This window comes from Bombina bombina, unplaced genomic scaffold (assembly GCF_027579735.1).
Source record: "Bombina bombina isolate aBomBom1 unplaced genomic scaffold, aBomBom1.pri scaffold_698, whole genome shotgun sequence".
NCBI classification, from domain to species: domain Eukaryota; kingdom Metazoa; phylum Chordata; class Amphibia; order Anura; family Bombinatoridae; genus Bombina; species Bombina bombina.
Window position 1 is genome coordinate 63,554 of NW_026512600.1, and position 16,703 is coordinate 80,256.

Genomic DNA, 16,703 nt, shown 5'->3' on the forward strand with positions numbered 1-16,703 from the left:
AACACAAAATCTGTGCCATTTTGTAAACTAGGAGACATATGCGCCTACATGCAAGTAACCAATCAGAGAACACATCTGTAAATAGTATAGCCAATCACATCGCCACGTGGCTTCTATTTAAACACAAGAAAGAGCGCAATTAGTATATTCGTGTGACTAGAGACAAAATGGCAGAGACCGCACCAATTGCACCTCCCGCTGAAAGCGCCGCTCCTGCCAAGAAGCAGCCGAAAAAGAAGGCAGCTGTATCAGGTGGAGCCAAGAAAAGCCGTCCTGCAAAGTCCGGTCCCAGCGTGTCCGATCTGATTTTTAAAGCGGTGTCCGCTTCTAAAGAGCGCAGTGGGGTCTCCCTGGCAGCTCTCAAGAAGGCTCTGGCTGCGGAAGGCTACGATGTGGAGAAGAACAACAGCCGCCTCAAGCTGGCTCTCAAAGCCTTGGTGAGTAAGGAGCGTCTCGTCCAGCTGAAAGGCAGCGGGGCCTCCGGCTCGTTCAAGGTTAACAAGAAGCAGTTGCAGAGCCAGGAGAAAGCGGACAAGAAAAAGGCGCTGCCTGCAGCAAAGGCCAAATCCAATAAAGCAGCAAAGCCAAAGAGCAAAGCGGCCAAGTCCCCCAAGAAGCCCAAAAAGGCTCCATCTGCTGCAAAGAAAAGTCCCAAAAAGGCCAAGAAACCCGCAGGCGCCAAGGTTGCCCCTGCAAAAAGCCCGAAGAAGCCTAAAGCCGCCAAGCCCAAGAAGGTAGCAAAGAGCCCGGCTAAGAAAGCTGCCAAGAGCCCAGCTAAAAAGGCCGCTAAACCCAAAGCCAAGAAGGCGGCTGCTAAAAAGTGATCGCTCCCTGCTCAGTCCTCACAACCAAAGGCTCTTCTAAGAGCCACCAACACTTTCCAGCAGAGCTGTGACATTGTTCACGTTTAACTTCGTTTTGTTTTTTTATTATGTAGCTGATGATTCACATCAATCTGTTCTGCAGAGCACTGAAGAATAAGTTAAAATGAGTAATAAACCTACAGTAAATGGATTGTAAATACATGTAGTTGACTAATTACTTTAAAATACTTGTCTATAGTACATAAGTGTTGCCTTATCCTGTACAGTGAATGTCTGCGCTAATGTATGTTGGTTAAAACAGTAATTTTCACATCACGGTCTGTAATTGTAGAGCAGAAATCTCAGTGATAATAAGATTAATAATACTAGTAAAACGCAGTTCAGTTTATAAGGGGCAATAGTTTAGCTCCACTGTAGAATACATAATTGCTTTGCTGATACCGACTGGAGCTGCAGCTGTGAGTATCTGATTATGAAATAGGGAAGTGCTCCGTTTATTAGCACATTGTGCAGAATGACCAGTGTATATCTTGTTAAACCCCAGTCTCAGCTGACACCGAGGCATTGGCTCAGGGTTTGAATACAGAGAACGTCCTATGTGTAACATTTAGTTCATTATGGAAATGATTCACAAATACAATGCATAACCTAGGAATAAAAGTTACATTGTTTCCATTCAGTTTATTATGCTGTATAACAGATAACAATTTGTTAAAATGAGGGTACAATTAATTTGTTCTTCCTCCTTGATGTACTAATGTAATCTCCTAGTGTAGACTTTAATATAGATAAACCCTGTGTGTAAAGAGGTATATCAAATTATTGACACTCATTTAAGTCACCAACACGTTTAAAGTAACATTTGCACATGTACTGCGCTTGGTCTGAATCTTCTAGAGCTGATGCTATAAATGTATCACTAGTGCACCTTGAAGATGGAAAAGGGTTTCAATTTAATGTTCTTTGTCTGTTATCACTCGACTGATCTGCAACATTATAAAAACACTAGTAAACTGGTTAAATTTTTGTTTAATATATAATCAAATTACAGAAAAGCTTGATCATTACGCCCATGTGTTTGAGGTGCCTCTTGCTACAGTGTTACACCTATTGCATTGTGCAGCACATGAGCAAAGAAGCTGCTGTAAGTATACAAAAAAACAAACAAACAAAAAACACCTCATGTCAGGGGGTACCAACCTGTAAATCTAAAAATATATGTAAATACAGAAAGTATATAAAGAGATAGCAGCGGATTAAAGTGAAAATCTGTTGGCTCTTTTCAGCCGTTATCAATAGTTATCACAATGCAAGATACCGACAGGTATGAGTGGTGAACTATATTGTGAAGGGATCATGATTAGTGTAGTTTAAAAACTAGATTTGTCAATAAAAAAAAAAAAAGTATGGTTTGTGAAACTACAATGGCACTTAGGTAATATAAAGCTGAAGTCTTTAGCTGAGAGAATAGTAAGATTGTATGTGCGGTCTAAAATAAAGCAAGTGAATTTCCTGACTAACCATTGAGGTTGCGCGAACTATATACACATTGAAGTAGAAAAAAGGTTTCGGTGGGAGAGATTTAAAATAAACATAGCAGTGCAGCTCGTTGAAGAGACGATTTGGTGGCTCTTAAAAGAGCCTTTGGGTGAGTGAATATTAGGGTGTGCGGTGGGTCTAAGCTCTCTCCCCGCGGATCCTGCGGGCCAGCTGGATGTCCTTGGGCATGATGGTGACTCTCTTGGCGTGGATAGCACACAAGTTGGTGTCTTCGAAGAGCCCCACTAGATAAGCCTCGCTGGCCTCCTGCAGCGCCATGACCGCAGAGCTCTGGAAGCGCAGATCGGTCTTGAAGTCCTGGGCGATCTCACGGACCAGGCGCTGGAAGGGCAGCTTGCGGATGAGGAGCTCGGTGGATTTCTGATAGCGTCGGATCTCCCTGAGAGCCACTGTCCCGGGCCGATAGCGATGAGGCTTCTTGACTCCGCCGGTGGCTGGGGCGCTCTTCCTGGCAGCCTTGGTGGCCAACTGCTTGCGGGGAGCCTTCCCTCCAGTAGATTTGCGGGCGGTCTGCTTGGTACGGGCCATAGTGACTACTGAACTCTACTAGTCTGTTACTATATAATGTACTAGGGGAGCCAGAGAGGCTTTATATATAGCGTGCAGAGCGCCCTGATTGGCTGCAGTTTTTCCTACCTTCCTAACGATTGGCTATTGCGACCGTTTGGATATATATTAAAAAGACCGCCCTTTCAAATAATAAAGATTGATATCGATCAACGTAGAAATTATACCAAGTCTGATATTTAAGTAGCAGATATTTAGCGATAGAACCATACATATTCTTATAAAACCCACAGAGCACATCTGTTCCCCCTCAGCTACTAGTTATATTAAGCACCGAGCGTTATATCAATTAGCAGAGCAACAATATATCAGGCTGCGGTGAGGATGATACATTTAACGTTACCTTTAAAAAGAAGAGACAACTACAAAGGCGCTTTTGACTGTCTAGGAAATATAATATCATCAGCACCATATGACTGATCTTATACCCCTGGGAAAATCTGCATCGGGGCTAAGTACAGTTTCTGCATTTATCTTATTGAAGAACATTATGAGAGTTTGTGTATGGAAAGTTGCAGCATAATAAGTGATCAGATGTTTTATGTTAAGTATATAGCATACAGTTTGTCGGCAAATCAGGCGATATAGATTAGAAGAGCAGCATTAAAATGTTTCAGTCTTGTTTATCACTAGGGATGTACAATTTGTAATAAATATAATCCATAATAACTATACAGTGATAACTTATTAAAAAAAATAAACACTTGTGCTTTATACTAAACTCTCCCAGGCTAATGCTGGTAAAGGCTCAGAGCTCCGTGATTGGCTGTAGTTCTCTCTCTCCTATTTACTGATTGGCTCTTCTGACCGTTAAGATTTAATTTAAAAATCCCGCCTGTTCCACAAACCTTTGTTAGTTACATTTCTATTCGGAACTTAATACATAATAAGTTTAATTAGCGTTATAAAAATGCGTAGCAGATCTTTACTGATGATCAAAACGTGAGAATCTGAAAAAGCCGCTCACGGGGGTAGCGATGTGTGCACGTATGGTATTATAGTCCGTGGAACATGTCTGTATATACAGTATGAAATTGAATAAGTCGATCTTTCTATAACAAATGCAGTATTAATAGTATCAATGATGTCAGGGCCCGTTACAGAGTATTTCATTTTGACTGCTGCCATAGAGCTTCCTTTACCTACTTGATAAGAAGTCATATGTATATAATGCCAGTCACCATCTAGCGATTATATCATATGGTACAAACGATGAAATGTATAGACATTTGTTACTTTGGAAAAGTGCAACAATGATTCAGTCTGAGGTATATTGTTTTGACTCACTATATCGTTTTCTCTACAAAACAACGGTAGGACGTGGGTGTAATATCTACATACCCTAATAGATTTTTATAACCATATTCCATTAAAGATGCACATTTTTCATTGAATGTATTGCTAGTTGGGAAACGATCATACAATTCTACTCACATTTATTAGTGACAAATAGTACGATCAAAGCTCTGCAATAAAAGCTTTTTACACCAAATGATGAGACGTTATAGTGAAAGTCAAAATTTAAATGTTTACATATTGTTATATAAACCATGATATGTTATAAACTGTGGGGTTTACACAAATGCAAAAGAAAATATTTATTTTTACTTTGAAAAGTAAATGGTATAAAATAGATAAGTGCAGCTGCTTTATGAAGGGTTGGTGGCTCTGAAAAAAGCCTTTGGGTTGTGATAGAGATTACAGTTCGGGTTCTGTGCTCACTTGGCCTTGGCCGGTTTGCTGCTCTCCGTTTTCTTGGACAGGAGCACAGCCTGGATGTTGGGCAGAACACCGCCCTGAGCAATAGTGACACCACCGAGTAGCTTGTTGAGCTCCTCGTCGTTCCTCACAGCGAGCTGCAGGTGCCGGGGAATGATACGGGTCTTCTTATTATCCCTGGCAGCGTTACCGGCCAACTCCAGGATCTCAGCGGTGAGGTACTCGAGCACTGCAGCCAAATAGACAGGAGCACCGGCTCCCACACGCTCAGCGTAGTTCCCCTTTCGAAGCAGTCTGTGCACACGACCAACTGGAAACTGCAGACAGGCTCTAGATGAGCGAGTCTTGGCCTTAGCACGGACTTTACCACCTTGTTTGCCTCGTCCTGACATGTTTACTAATACTCTTCGAATAACACGGAATGTAACTTAATTCTCGAGATGCATGGTCACATATACCCTGATTGACAAAGCAGAGTTCTCTGTGATTGGTTAGTTTTGGAGGGAACCAATGACGTTCAAAATTTGGTATACACCACTCATAAACTGCAGATTATATCACATGACATTTTCAACTAATCAACTATGAGTTTCAATAAACGCCCCTTTGATTGATGCAAATAAATAGAGCTGTTGGATTTGCCATCAATTATTAGTTATTTTGTTGTGAAGAGCTTATTTCCCAGCAATGCCTGAACCAGCCAAGCCAGCGCCTAAGAAGGGCTCCAAGAAAGCCGTGACTAAGACTCAGAAGAAGGATGGGAAGAAGCGGAAGAGGAGCAGGAAGGAAAGCTATGCCATCTACGTGTACAAGGTGCTGAAGCAAGTGCACCCGGACACTGGCATCTCCTCCAAGGCCATGGGCATCATGAACTCCTTTGTTAATGACATTTTCGAGCGAATCGCAGGGGAAGCCTCACGCCTGGCTCACTATAACAAGCGCTCCACTATCACTTCCCGAGAGATCCAAACTGCTGTCCGTCTGCTGCTGCCGGGAGAGCTGGCTAAGCACGCAGTGTCTGAGGGCACCAAGGCCGTGACCAAGTACACCAGCGCCAAGTAATCCTGATCCCATTGTTCACAATATCTTCTACAAACCCAAAGGCTCTTTTAAGAGCCATCCATATTTTCATTATCAGAGCTTATACTTGTTTCTCAGTGCGTATATAAAATATTTACGCCTCTATAAATAACTAAATATTGAATATGACACTACAAGTTTAGTTGTGGGGAAATGTTTTGTCGATATATTCTTTACTTTACATTAGTGGATATATGTATTTAAACTGAATAGACTTAAATTGTAACAGCATATGTTCATACACTTGCACTTTTCTTGCATTCATTTATAGAGAGACGGGTCTTTCACCAATTTAATCAATTTACAGATGCGCCGCCGCCTATAGGTTTAACTCCTTAATTTGGCCCAAAACGTTACCTATTATAACTGAGTAGGGATATTGAAACAATGTTTGGAAATCAGGAACATAAGTTTATTAGATTTAGTAACCGCTAACATCAGATAATACAGAGAACACACAGGAGACCGGGCTTATTTAAACCACTAACGGTCATACAGAGAAATGGCGGCAGATATGGAAGAAAAGGAAACGCCAACTACACGTTGATCCTATGCAGCAGTGAGAGACTATAAGAGTCGCTGTGTGGTTTGTTACGACTTTGCTGCTCTTTCTGTGAAATCCATTATGTAACATAAGATGACTGTTTATTTGCTTTCATTAATTCCGAATGAATAAAATTATCACAAGCTTAAAACCCCAGACATTTCCTCCCCTCACTTCACCTCTGATAGGCAAAGAGCCGTTGACTCACTGAAGTTCAATATTGATCGTACTAATATAATATAAACCTATACAAGTTGTTTTACTTGTCCCTTAGGAAAAATCGCCGACTATTGTTCAGGTTCAACTAAATAGGGAAATAGAATTATAACTTTATTTCAGAACATGTTTTTATAATAGAATGAAACATAAAGTTCGAGCATTTTCCCTCACACAAAGCTTATTTTAGCTAAATCATATGTTGTGATTATAACACAAGTTCATTTACGATTTCCTTCAAAAGATTTTGACAAAAAACTATGACCAGTAGGTGGTGCTGAGGGATAAGAAATCACATTAAAGGATGCAACGGCTCACAGATTGCCTTGGATGTGTTAGGTTTTCATGAATTTCAAATTGGATACTTTTTTTTTACAGTTATTACAATGATTTTATTAGCGCATATATTAATTTGTAACAAACGAGCATTTCTAAATTAATGTACAAATTATGTCAGTTAATTGTGCATTTAGTAAATGTTTCCAAAGCTTTGTACACATGCAAGACATTGTCAAAATCATATATAAACTAAGTATATTGTGACTCACAGGGGATTAATTGAGAAAGTAATTTCGGCTCTTGTAACCAACCAGAAGATGATACAATAAATCAGCCAATCAGAAAAGGCAAGTAAAAAAAAAAACACCTTTCAGTTCCAAATCAGGTTCTCGTCAGTACCATATAAGGAGGCGCTTTGGCTTTTTCGGAATCAGTTTACTCATTGAATTTACAATGTCTGGACGCGGTAAAGGAGGCAAAGGACTAGGAAAAGGCGGAGCAAAAAGGCACCGTAAAGTGCTCCGCGATAACATCCAAGGCATTACTAAGCCGGCTATTCGGCGCTTGGCACGTAGGGGAGGTGTCAAGCGAATCTCCGGACTTATCTACGAGGAGACCCGCGGAGTGCTCAAGGTCTTCCTGGAGAATGTCATCCGAGACGCCGTCACCTACACTGAGCATGCCAAGAGGAAGACCGTAACCGCTATGGATGTGGTGTATGCTCTGAAACGCCAGGGCCGCACTCTCTACGGCTTCGGGGGTTAAGCATTTTTTCCCCATTCACACAACCAACCCAAAGGCTCTTTTAAGAGCCACCCATATATTCATATATGGAGCTGTGATCGTTGTCTATTATTTTTTTTTTTTTATGATTTAGATTTTAATTTTCAAATATTGTAAGTTACTACAGATCTTTCATGAACTACTTATTTAACTTTATACATTTCTGCAGAGAAACGAAGGAAAAATGCAGATAACCTAATCTAAGAGGCAATGTGACTGCCCTACATACTTCTATAGTATAATCAGGTGATAAAACACTAGTTTGCCCACAGCCCCATGTTACACATACACAAAAGCTCCATTAATCTATCAGCTTTAGGGAACACTGTGTAACGTATCTTAACAATTGCATTAAACTATATTTTCTAGATAATGACCTTTATATAATGGTATCACGGATTATGATTTTCAAAATGTAGGCATAACGTGCATATTAATAGATACAGTAACATAATTCAATAAAGGATTTGACTTTATTTTTTCCATTTATAATATTTAGAGGGTATGTAACTGATCCTGCGATGTCTATGCAGCAGCGTGTCTACAGCTCTTTATACACAGTGCGGCACATATAGATTGCATTATTAAATCAAATCCTGAATGTTTTGAGAGCTGCATTAATTGGCTCACTTTCTCGCAATTTGATTGGCTGGATTATTCCATTTAAACTATACACGTTTTAATAAAAAAAAAAAATCGTATTTACTTTGCATTTTTTATTTATTGTAAATGTAGCTAATAAAAAGATTTGGAATTATTGAATTGTAACGTTCTCTGTAAGATCAGTCTCTGTAGTACCAGAGATAAATGTAAAACTTCTGGTTACAATGAAGCTTGGCGATAGTTAATAATCTAAGATCCATGTAAGCCCCCCTCTCTGCCTCAAACTCTAAAGCCTAATGAAAAGCTGTACCTAGCTGACTATTTAGGTGTCGTTGTATATCATTTGCATAAAATTGTAAAATGTTATAGCTGAATCAAATACATTGTTTCTAATAAATAACTATACAAACAGACGAGTCATTTGTTTCAACCTCAAACCTTATTCTCTTGTCCCCACTGTAAAAAATATATCTCTATCTCTGTGTAATGGTTCCTGTGCTTCTCTGTTATAACCGTTGTGGGCAAGGAGAGATAACATTGTATTCTACTAAATCACCACATATTATACACGAACACACAATAGAAGCAGCATACAGGACAAATATCGCTCCCCCATGTGCAGTCTTGTTTGAGTCTTCATCATTTTATCACTAACGATCTGCTGAGTCCGTGTCCGACTAATTGCTGTAATTATTTATATTGAAAATTGTAGTTCATATGTAAAACCGGCGGGCTTTTTAAATATTTACCTTAACGGTCACAATAACCAATCACTAAGAAGAGAGCAAAGCGAAGCAGCCAATCGGGGGGTTTAGACCTGCACTGCACTTAATAACGGAAATATATTAAATAGTAAAACAATGTATTTCTGCATTTACTTATTAACTATTTGTTCACACTGTGCATTTATACTTGTTTACACTTGTTTTCTAACCCCTCTAGCAAAACCTCACTCTCTCCCTAAAATGTTTATATTTTGTATAAAATAAAGTAAAACTACTTACATTTAAAGGGACACTAAACCCAAAAATTTTCTTTCGTGATTCAGAAAGAGAATTCAATTTTAAACAACTTTACAATTTACTTCTATTATCTAATATGCTTTATTTTTTAGATATCCTTTGTTAGAAAAATAGCAATGCACATGGGTGAGCCAATAGAACGAGGCATCTATGTGCAGGCACCAATCAGCAGCTACTGAGCCTATCTAGATATGCTATTCAGCAAAGAATATCAAGAGAATTAAGCAAAATAGATAATAGAAGTAAATTAGAAAGTTGTTTAAAATGGCACGCTCTATCTAAATCACGAAAGAAAAAATGTGGGTTTAATGTCCCTTTAAGCACAAATATACTCAACAACTCATCTAGATTTAATAGTTCCGTGACAGTTATAAAGTATAGAAGCTCCAGCTCTGATAGTGAATAAGTGAGTGCCACTAACACAAACGTCACGTGATATGTTCTGTTATACAGCACAACCCAGGTATTTACTCCGTAATACTATACTGTATCTGTTCTGCATTACACAGGGCATAGGGTTTCTCAGGACAAAGTAGTGTGCCAAAGTTATATAATAATAACAGTGCTGAAGACTAACAGGAGTTAAGATTATTATTTTTTTTTATTATTTCATATGATTACAGATAGAGGGACCAGTGGCGTCACTAGGGTTGGTGTCACCCGGTGCGGTAAGTCATGGTGTCACCCCCCCCCAGAAAGCAGACACACACAAAAACACAGGCAAACACACATACAAACACTCAGACACACTTAAAACATACTCAGATGCACACACAAACACTCGGAAACAAACTCAGACACACACACAAAAACACACACACAAAAACACTGAGACACACAAAAACTCAGACACACACATACAAAATATGTAAACTGCACTGCATTAATTATAAAGCTCATGCCTAGAGCTGCTCCCTGGCTCAGCAGAACATCAAATGAAAGATAAACAGAGCACTCTAAAATAAATCACTGAAGAAAAGGTTTAGGCGCACAAACTATGAAAATTCTGCTCTCTGACTCTGTTCCAAGTCTGTCAGTGCACAGCCCTGGGCCGCATGTCACTGAGCAGTGAGCACAGATAGGCAGGCAGGTTTAGGCTAGCAGCGCAACTTTGCAAGCCCCATGGCACACCCACAACATTCATAGTGAAATTGGGCAGGGGAGGAGCAAAGTACAAACAAGCAAAAGCAGCCAGGAAAACTATTTGTTGAAATTGCAGCACTGGCTCAAGGGGCAAAAAAATTGTGTGTCTACAACTTCCCCAGTCCCACTAATGTTCACAAATGCCAGCCTCTAATAAAATAATCTATGCATCTCAACATTGTATTTCTTTGTGTCACCCGGGTGCGGCCCGCCCCCCCCGCCCCCCCCCTAGTGACGCCACTGAGAGGGACAATGAGCAAAATATCTCATCTGCATTAAAAATACTAGACGAAGCCAGAGTATAGTAGCAGCTATGTATTATATACCCAGATATTTAATTAATCATTAATAGTAGAAAAGCACATTAAACACAAAGAATTATACACTCCCCAGACTTCCACTCACTAATACTAGGTGACAAGTAGATTAATAACTGGTCTACATTATACCCAGAGTTGTACTTACTAATTACTTAACACCAGAGGAAGAAGTACAGTAAATGCTCTTTGCATTATTCTAATATCAGTATGTGAGTACCATATCAGGGTGTAATGCAGAACAGTTATTGTGCTAATTGCCCCCCCCCTTAGAATTCATGAGTGAATATATGCGCTCAACAGGTCATAAATGGTCACTGGAGGTGAATAAAACTATTAAAAAGGATCTGGGGTCAGATGTTCAAAAGTAACATGCATTGGGTGTTGGTAAATCTGCCACACTGGACCTAGGTTTTCCAGGTCACACAGGTGCAATGTGTGAGGGTGCTGCTTGTATACTGGGCGTTGTATTCAGCATGGCACACAGTGGCACTAGGCATGGTATTGCTTACACACTGAGTCTGTGTTGAGTAGGACATTTGCAACTGGTATGGTTGCTGCTGGTAAACTGGTTCTAGAATGAGCCGGTCACACATGCATTCTGTGTGGGTGTAACCTGCACACTGGATCTGAGTTAACCAGTAATTTCCTAATGTAATAATAAATAATTCTAAAGAAAGATAGCATTCATATCTAGATAGGCTCAGTAGCTGCTGATTGGTGGATGCACAAATATGCCTTGTGTTATTGGCTCCACCAGGCAATTCCTCTCTGAAGAAGGAACACAGCAACCCCAGACAATCATTTTGGCCTTCATTAGGCCTCGTCAGTAAGGTGTAGCCATATTCCTCTAAGCACACTGAGCAAGAAGTCTATGTCTGGTTGCCCCTTTTCCCCATAGGGAGATTAAATACACATAGAGAGAAGCACAGTCACAAGAATGAACAACTGTCTCAAAACTATATATATATATATATATATTTATTATTATTATATACATGTATTGTTACCAGCACAATGTATTAAATGCATTTCATTTAAGATGTATTCCATGCACTTTTTATGTGAAAAGCAGAGAATAAGCTATATTTCACTTTTTACCTCAGGCTGTGAACAATGCCATATCTGACATAAAATTGAAGCTTACCTCGAAATTCACATTTTTTTTTTTTTTTTTAAATTGACATATATTTTGAACTCCAAGTGTTTTTATAAATCAAATATGACTTTTTTTTATGAGACATCCACTATGTTAGATTGATCTCACATTGTGGGGGGGTTATTTATTTGTTACTACTGTAATATTTGTTTTAGCTCCAACAAAGGCTAACTCAACCACATTTGTGTTTTTTCCCAATACACTTTTATTTACTATAACTAGGCCTTTCTTTTTTAAATGACATTTACTAAATAACCAATTAAAGGAGAATGTATCTGAACTCTAATAGCCCTTTGCATGACTAAAAAAAAGGCTTTTCAGGCCTATACAATACTCACTGTAGGGGCACAATCCGATATACGGCACAGGTTTCGGCGCAAGCGTGGTAACCTGCGCCGCCAGTAGTTTCAGCTCGCACAGCGAGCTATCACATATACGGCGCCAACAGTTGCTAGAGTGCCGTAAGTCTGACAAACTAGCGATGTCCAGAAATCTGCGTATGTACAAATTTCTGGAGTCGCCAGTGACTTACGGCACTTTAGAAACTACCGCCGCCTACAAAAACTGACTAAAATATTAAATCTCCCGTAACTGTCTAACACGCCTCCCAAACATAGCCCAACATGTATACCCCTCTATCCGCAATCCCCCATCTCACTCCTAACAATAAATTTATTAACCCCTAAACCGCCACTCCCGGACCCCACCGCCACCTATAATAACTGTATCACCCCCTAATGTGAGCCCCTACACCGCCGCCACCTACATTAAAATTATTAACCCCTAATCTAATCCCCCTACTCCGCCGCCACTTATATTAAAATGATAACCCCCTAATGTGAGCCCATACCCTGCTGCCACCTATTTAAACTACATTACCCCCTAATGTGAGCCCCTACCCCGTCGCCACCTATATTAAAATGATAACCTCCTAATGTGAGCCCCTACTCCGCCGCTACTTATTTAAACTACATTATCCCCTAATGTGAGCCCCTACACCGCCGCCACCTACATTAAAATGATTAACCCCTAATCTAATCCCCCTACACCGCCGCCACCTATATTAAAATGATAACCCCCTAATGTGAGCCCCTAAACAACCACCACCTATATTAAAATGATTAACCCTTAATCTAATCCCCCTACACCGCCGCACCTATATTAAAATGATTAACCCCTCGGGGGGCGTGTCCAGGCAGCGCCGGGAGAGGAAGCAGACTCAGAGAGCTCCAGCATGAGACTGTAATTTTCTCACATTTTATAAGAAACCACACAGTATTAACGGCAAACTTTTGGTCAACTATTTACACCAGGACTTGCTGACCACGATGATACCAAGCTCTGAGATATTTCTCATGCCTTTCTTTCGATCTGATATATTAAGGCCCTGAGACGCAGGACTTTGATTATCCTCTCCCGGCGTTCCGACTACCATAACTACCACATTCGCCATTAAACAACCTAATCCCTTATACGCGGTACTGTAAGTGAGAGTACACCAACCAATTCGGCTTCATCTCCCTGTGATAAAGAAGAGGGTCATACTCGAACACGCACGCAACATCGAGTCAAAATGGAGGCTGTTGTCATTGCAGCGCTCACCGCTCTGGAACATACCATGGACTTACAGTATGCTGACTTGCGGCTTCATATCTCTATGCTACGAAAGGGAGAGCCGGTTCCGCCATGTCAAGAGGCTAATCAACCAATTTATCACCCGTTACAGAAAGGAAGGGGGAATGTCACCCCCCCCGACAAACCTGACCGCTATCTCTGAGGGCCGGTCCATGACTGAGCAGGATAAGTGTTCCGGTAGCCATCTCAGGTCGACTAAGGTGACTCATCTATCAGTAAGCCCTGGTAATCAGCAGCGTAGATGGTCAGCTGAGTGTTCTGGGGTTGCTGCTTCTCCGCTAGATCCTGTGGTGGGGTGGCCGACCATCACTGGTACAGAGTCTAGATCCTCAACAGATAAGTACACAGCACAACCCCTTTTGAGAAAGCCACCCCATGTACAGCAAAGGAGAACTCAACTGACCCTACGAACACTTGACAAACGCCCCTTAAAAATCACATGCCAGGACTGGGCATTCTTCCCCACTATCGCTTCTTTGTACTACCCCATTCATAGGGCTTTGCTCGCAGGGCTTTACCGGGAGAACTGGAAAGCTACAGGGGAGAATAATTTCACTCAGTCTCATCAATATATAAATGTGGAATCCTGGGAAATCATATTTATAGGTCTCCTCTATGGACATAATAGCAGAGTTGGAATAGGTTAGATATATTTTCTATGCCTGGTGTGCTGTAATGGCTTGAGGCACCCACAGCTCTGAAACATTGCACACTCTATTATGTGGACACTCTAAGGAGGACAGTGTTACTATATGATGATAGCTGATAACTTGAGATGTACTCTGGTTTGATGACCTGAAGCTGACTTGTATATATGTTGCATGTTATCAGAGGGGATTTATTATGTATGTAGCTTATATAAGTTTTTATTGCCTAAAGGTCACAGTTATATTCGTTTAAAATGTTACTTCATCTGACTCATACTACTTGTACTATAGAATAATCCTTCTACGTAAGAGCATAGCCTTGCTCATCCATATATGCTTATGTATCTATCTACTGCTGTCAATTGTTTATATTCCATATTCCCAGCACCCCACCTTATTATCTCAGAGGGCCAAACTGTGCATAAGCTTTATAATCATTTTACTCTCTATTCTTATTTACTACAAAATGTGGAGTCCAGAAATAGCCCCACTGCACTATATATGTTATCTATATTTATTCATCACTGGGGGTTTTAATTCACAAACTATTCCCTCCAATATTTTATGCTTTTATCCAGCTCATCTTGGTAATATTTCATTGCCCCATACTGAACACCATATACCACATTGTTTTTTTTTTCTCATTTCCACTCTACTCGGTCCACAGCATCCCATACACACCTGTAACCTTCCTTACCTCATAATAGTAGTGTATTTGCCTCCCCTCCATACCCAATCTCTATGCTTCCCCTTAGACGACATACCCCATATTTCTATGTAGACCAATATTCATCCAGTTATATAACTCTCTGGACATGGCTTCCCCCCTCCCACAATTACTTAAAACAGCTTTTCCCCGCTCCCCTTCTCAATTGCCACACGAACCATAGTGCTACCCACTCACACATGAAGGTATGGTTACTTTTTCCTCTTAACATTTATCCTGTGTTTTGTCCCCCTTTATAGATAATTAACTAATCTAATTCATAGAGCCCTTTGTATGACAAACGATCATCCCATGGTCTACATGGAAATATATACCAGCACCATACTATAACCCTTCATTCTTGGTGACATTTGGTTTCTAAGATTGGAGACATTAAATACATGTATACAGTTTGCTTAGTTCAGGTTATATTTTACTCATTTTCAACTAGACAACATAGACTATTGAACAGACACTCTACTTCTGGACCCCCTCCTACGGTCACATTACCCCTTCTTTAGATCAATATACAGCTAACATGCCACACACGCACCTCTCATAACATCACATTATAAGCTATTACACACATAGCATACCCTTGGTCATTCTTGCCTAGTCGTGTTCTTGGATTATAGTTTTAGTAAGACCCCAGAGGGACTGTGAATATTTCTAGAGTAATCCAGGCTACAACCACCTTTCTGCCCACCCCAATAAATTAAGCTTAAGAGATCAATAATGGTTCCACTAATCCATAATAACAATCCCACACCTCTCACACATCTAGACACGCTCCCCCCCCACCTTTGTTATCCCTTTTTTTTTAACCAGAGTGGCTCCTGTCCGCTGAATCCCCCCTCTCCCCAAAATTAAACCTTCTCACTAACTCCATCTTGCCATAACTCACCCTGAAATAATACACCATTTTAGAGTCTTCGCAGTAAGATGGGGACCATCCTTATCCTCTATAAGCTAAAGGTTATAAAATGAGGTTGCTTCACCATATGCGCCAGTTAATCATCTCAGTTCTATGTAAGTCTCATATCTCTACCTCTATCTCTGTATACTATACATCCTACAGTTCACATTGTGGACATAATTTTGTACTCTTAGCCAGAATTTAATCACTATATGTTGGATTTATGACATAGCTAATGTATACAGCTTAAATCTTCATTCACAGACCTGTCTTATATCTGGACATATGTTTGCTTTGTGTTTTTGTGCATTACCTCAATAAAAAATTATTTAAAAAAAAAAAAAAAATGATTAACCCCTAATCTAATCCCCCTACACCGACGCCACCTATATTAAAATGATAACCCCCTAATGTGAGCCCCTACACAACCGCCACCTATATTAAAATGATTAACCCTTAATCTAATCCCCCTACACCACCGCCACCTATATTAAAATGATTAACCACTAAACCTAAGTCTAACCCTAACACCCCCTAATGTAATTATTATTAAAATAAATCTAATTAATATTAATAATATTAACTAAATTATTCCTATTTAAATCTAAATACTTACCTATAAAATAAACCCTAATATAGCTACAATATAACTAATAATTACATTGTAGCTATTTTAGGGTTTATATTTATTTTACAGGTAACTTGGTATTTATTTTAACTAGGTACAATAGCTATTAAATAGTTATTAACTATTTAATAGCTACCTAGTTAAAATAATTACCAAATTACCTGTAAAATAAATCCTAACCTAAGTTACAAATACACCTACACTATCAATAGATTAATTAAATAAACTACAATTATCTAAACTAAAATATAATTAAATACACTAAACTAAATTTTAAACTAATTACACCTAATCTAAGCCCCCTAATAAAATAACAAAGCCCCCCCGAAATAAAAAAGTCCCTACCCTAAACTAA

General features: G+C 39.7%; 5 protein-coding genes across 5 annotated transcripts in view; 3 read left to right on the forward strand and 2 right to left on the reverse strand.

The window, feature by feature from the left end:
- LOC128644412 (uncharacterized) overlaps positions 1-2,950 on the reverse strand; it is a 64,386-nt gene extending 61,436 nt beyond the window's left edge. The window contains exons 1-2 of the mRNA XM_053697037.1: positions 2,508-2,950; positions 2,025-2,032 (exon numbers count right to left, since the gene is read on the reverse strand). Of these exons, the coding sequence (XP_053553012.1) occupies positions 2,025-2,032; positions 2,508-2,912 (413 nt within the window). The 5' untranslated portion in view covers positions 2,913-2,950. The remainder of the gene's footprint in view (positions 1-2,024; positions 2,033-2,507) is intronic.
- LOC128644413 (histone H1B-like) lies at positions 163-1,021 on the forward strand. Its single transcript, XM_053697038.1, has one exon. The coding sequence runs from the start codon at positions 168-170 to the stop codon at positions 822-824; it is 657 nt and encodes a 218-aa protein (XP_053553013.1). The 5' UTR covers positions 163-167; the 3' UTR covers positions 825-1,021.
- Positions 2,951-4,370: 1,420 nt separating the features above from the next.
- Positions 4,371-5,203, reverse strand: LOC128644418 (histone H2A type 1-like). The gene has a single exon (XM_053697042.1). It carries the CDS (start codon positions 5,060-5,062, stop codon positions 4,670-4,672), a length of 393 nt encoding a protein of 130 aa, XP_053553017.1. The 5' UTR covers positions 5,063-5,203; the 3' UTR covers positions 4,371-4,669.
- Positions 5,204-5,320: 117 nt separating this feature from the next.
- On the forward strand, positions 5,321-5,887 carry LOC128644420 (histone H2B type 1-J-like). The gene has a single exon (XM_053697044.1). The coding sequence runs from the start codon at positions 5,358-5,360 to the stop codon at positions 5,730-5,732; it is 375 nt and encodes a 124-aa protein (XP_053553019.1). The 5' UTR covers positions 5,321-5,357; the 3' UTR covers positions 5,733-5,887.
- Positions 5,888-6,956: 1,069 nt separating this feature from the next.
- LOC128644424 (histone H4) lies at positions 6,957-7,576 on the forward strand. Its single transcript, XM_053697049.1, has one exon. The coding sequence runs from the start codon at positions 7,243-7,245 to the stop codon at positions 7,552-7,554; it is 312 nt and encodes a 103-aa protein (XP_053553024.1). The 5' UTR covers positions 6,957-7,242; the 3' UTR covers positions 7,555-7,576.
- The last annotated feature ends 9,127 nt before the right edge of the window (positions 7,577-16,703 follow it).

Bases quoted from the DNA above. Each gene is read 5' to 3' on its own strand.
- LOC128644424 (XM_053697049.1), top strand. From the start codon at position 7,243: ATGTCTGGACGCGGTAAAGGAGGCAAAGGACTAGGAAAAGGCGGAGCA.
- LOC128644420 (XM_053697044.1), top strand. From the start codon at position 5,358: ATGCCTGAACCAGCCAAGCCAGCGCCTAAGAAGGGCTCCAAGAAAGCC.
- LOC128644418 (XM_053697042.1), bottom strand. From the start codon at position 5,062: ATGTCAGGACGAGGCAAACAAGGTGGTAAAGTCCGTGCTAAGGCCAAG.
- LOC128644413 (XM_053697038.1), top strand. From the start codon at position 168: ATGGCAGAGACCGCACCAATTGCACCTCCCGCTGAAAGCGCCGCTCCT.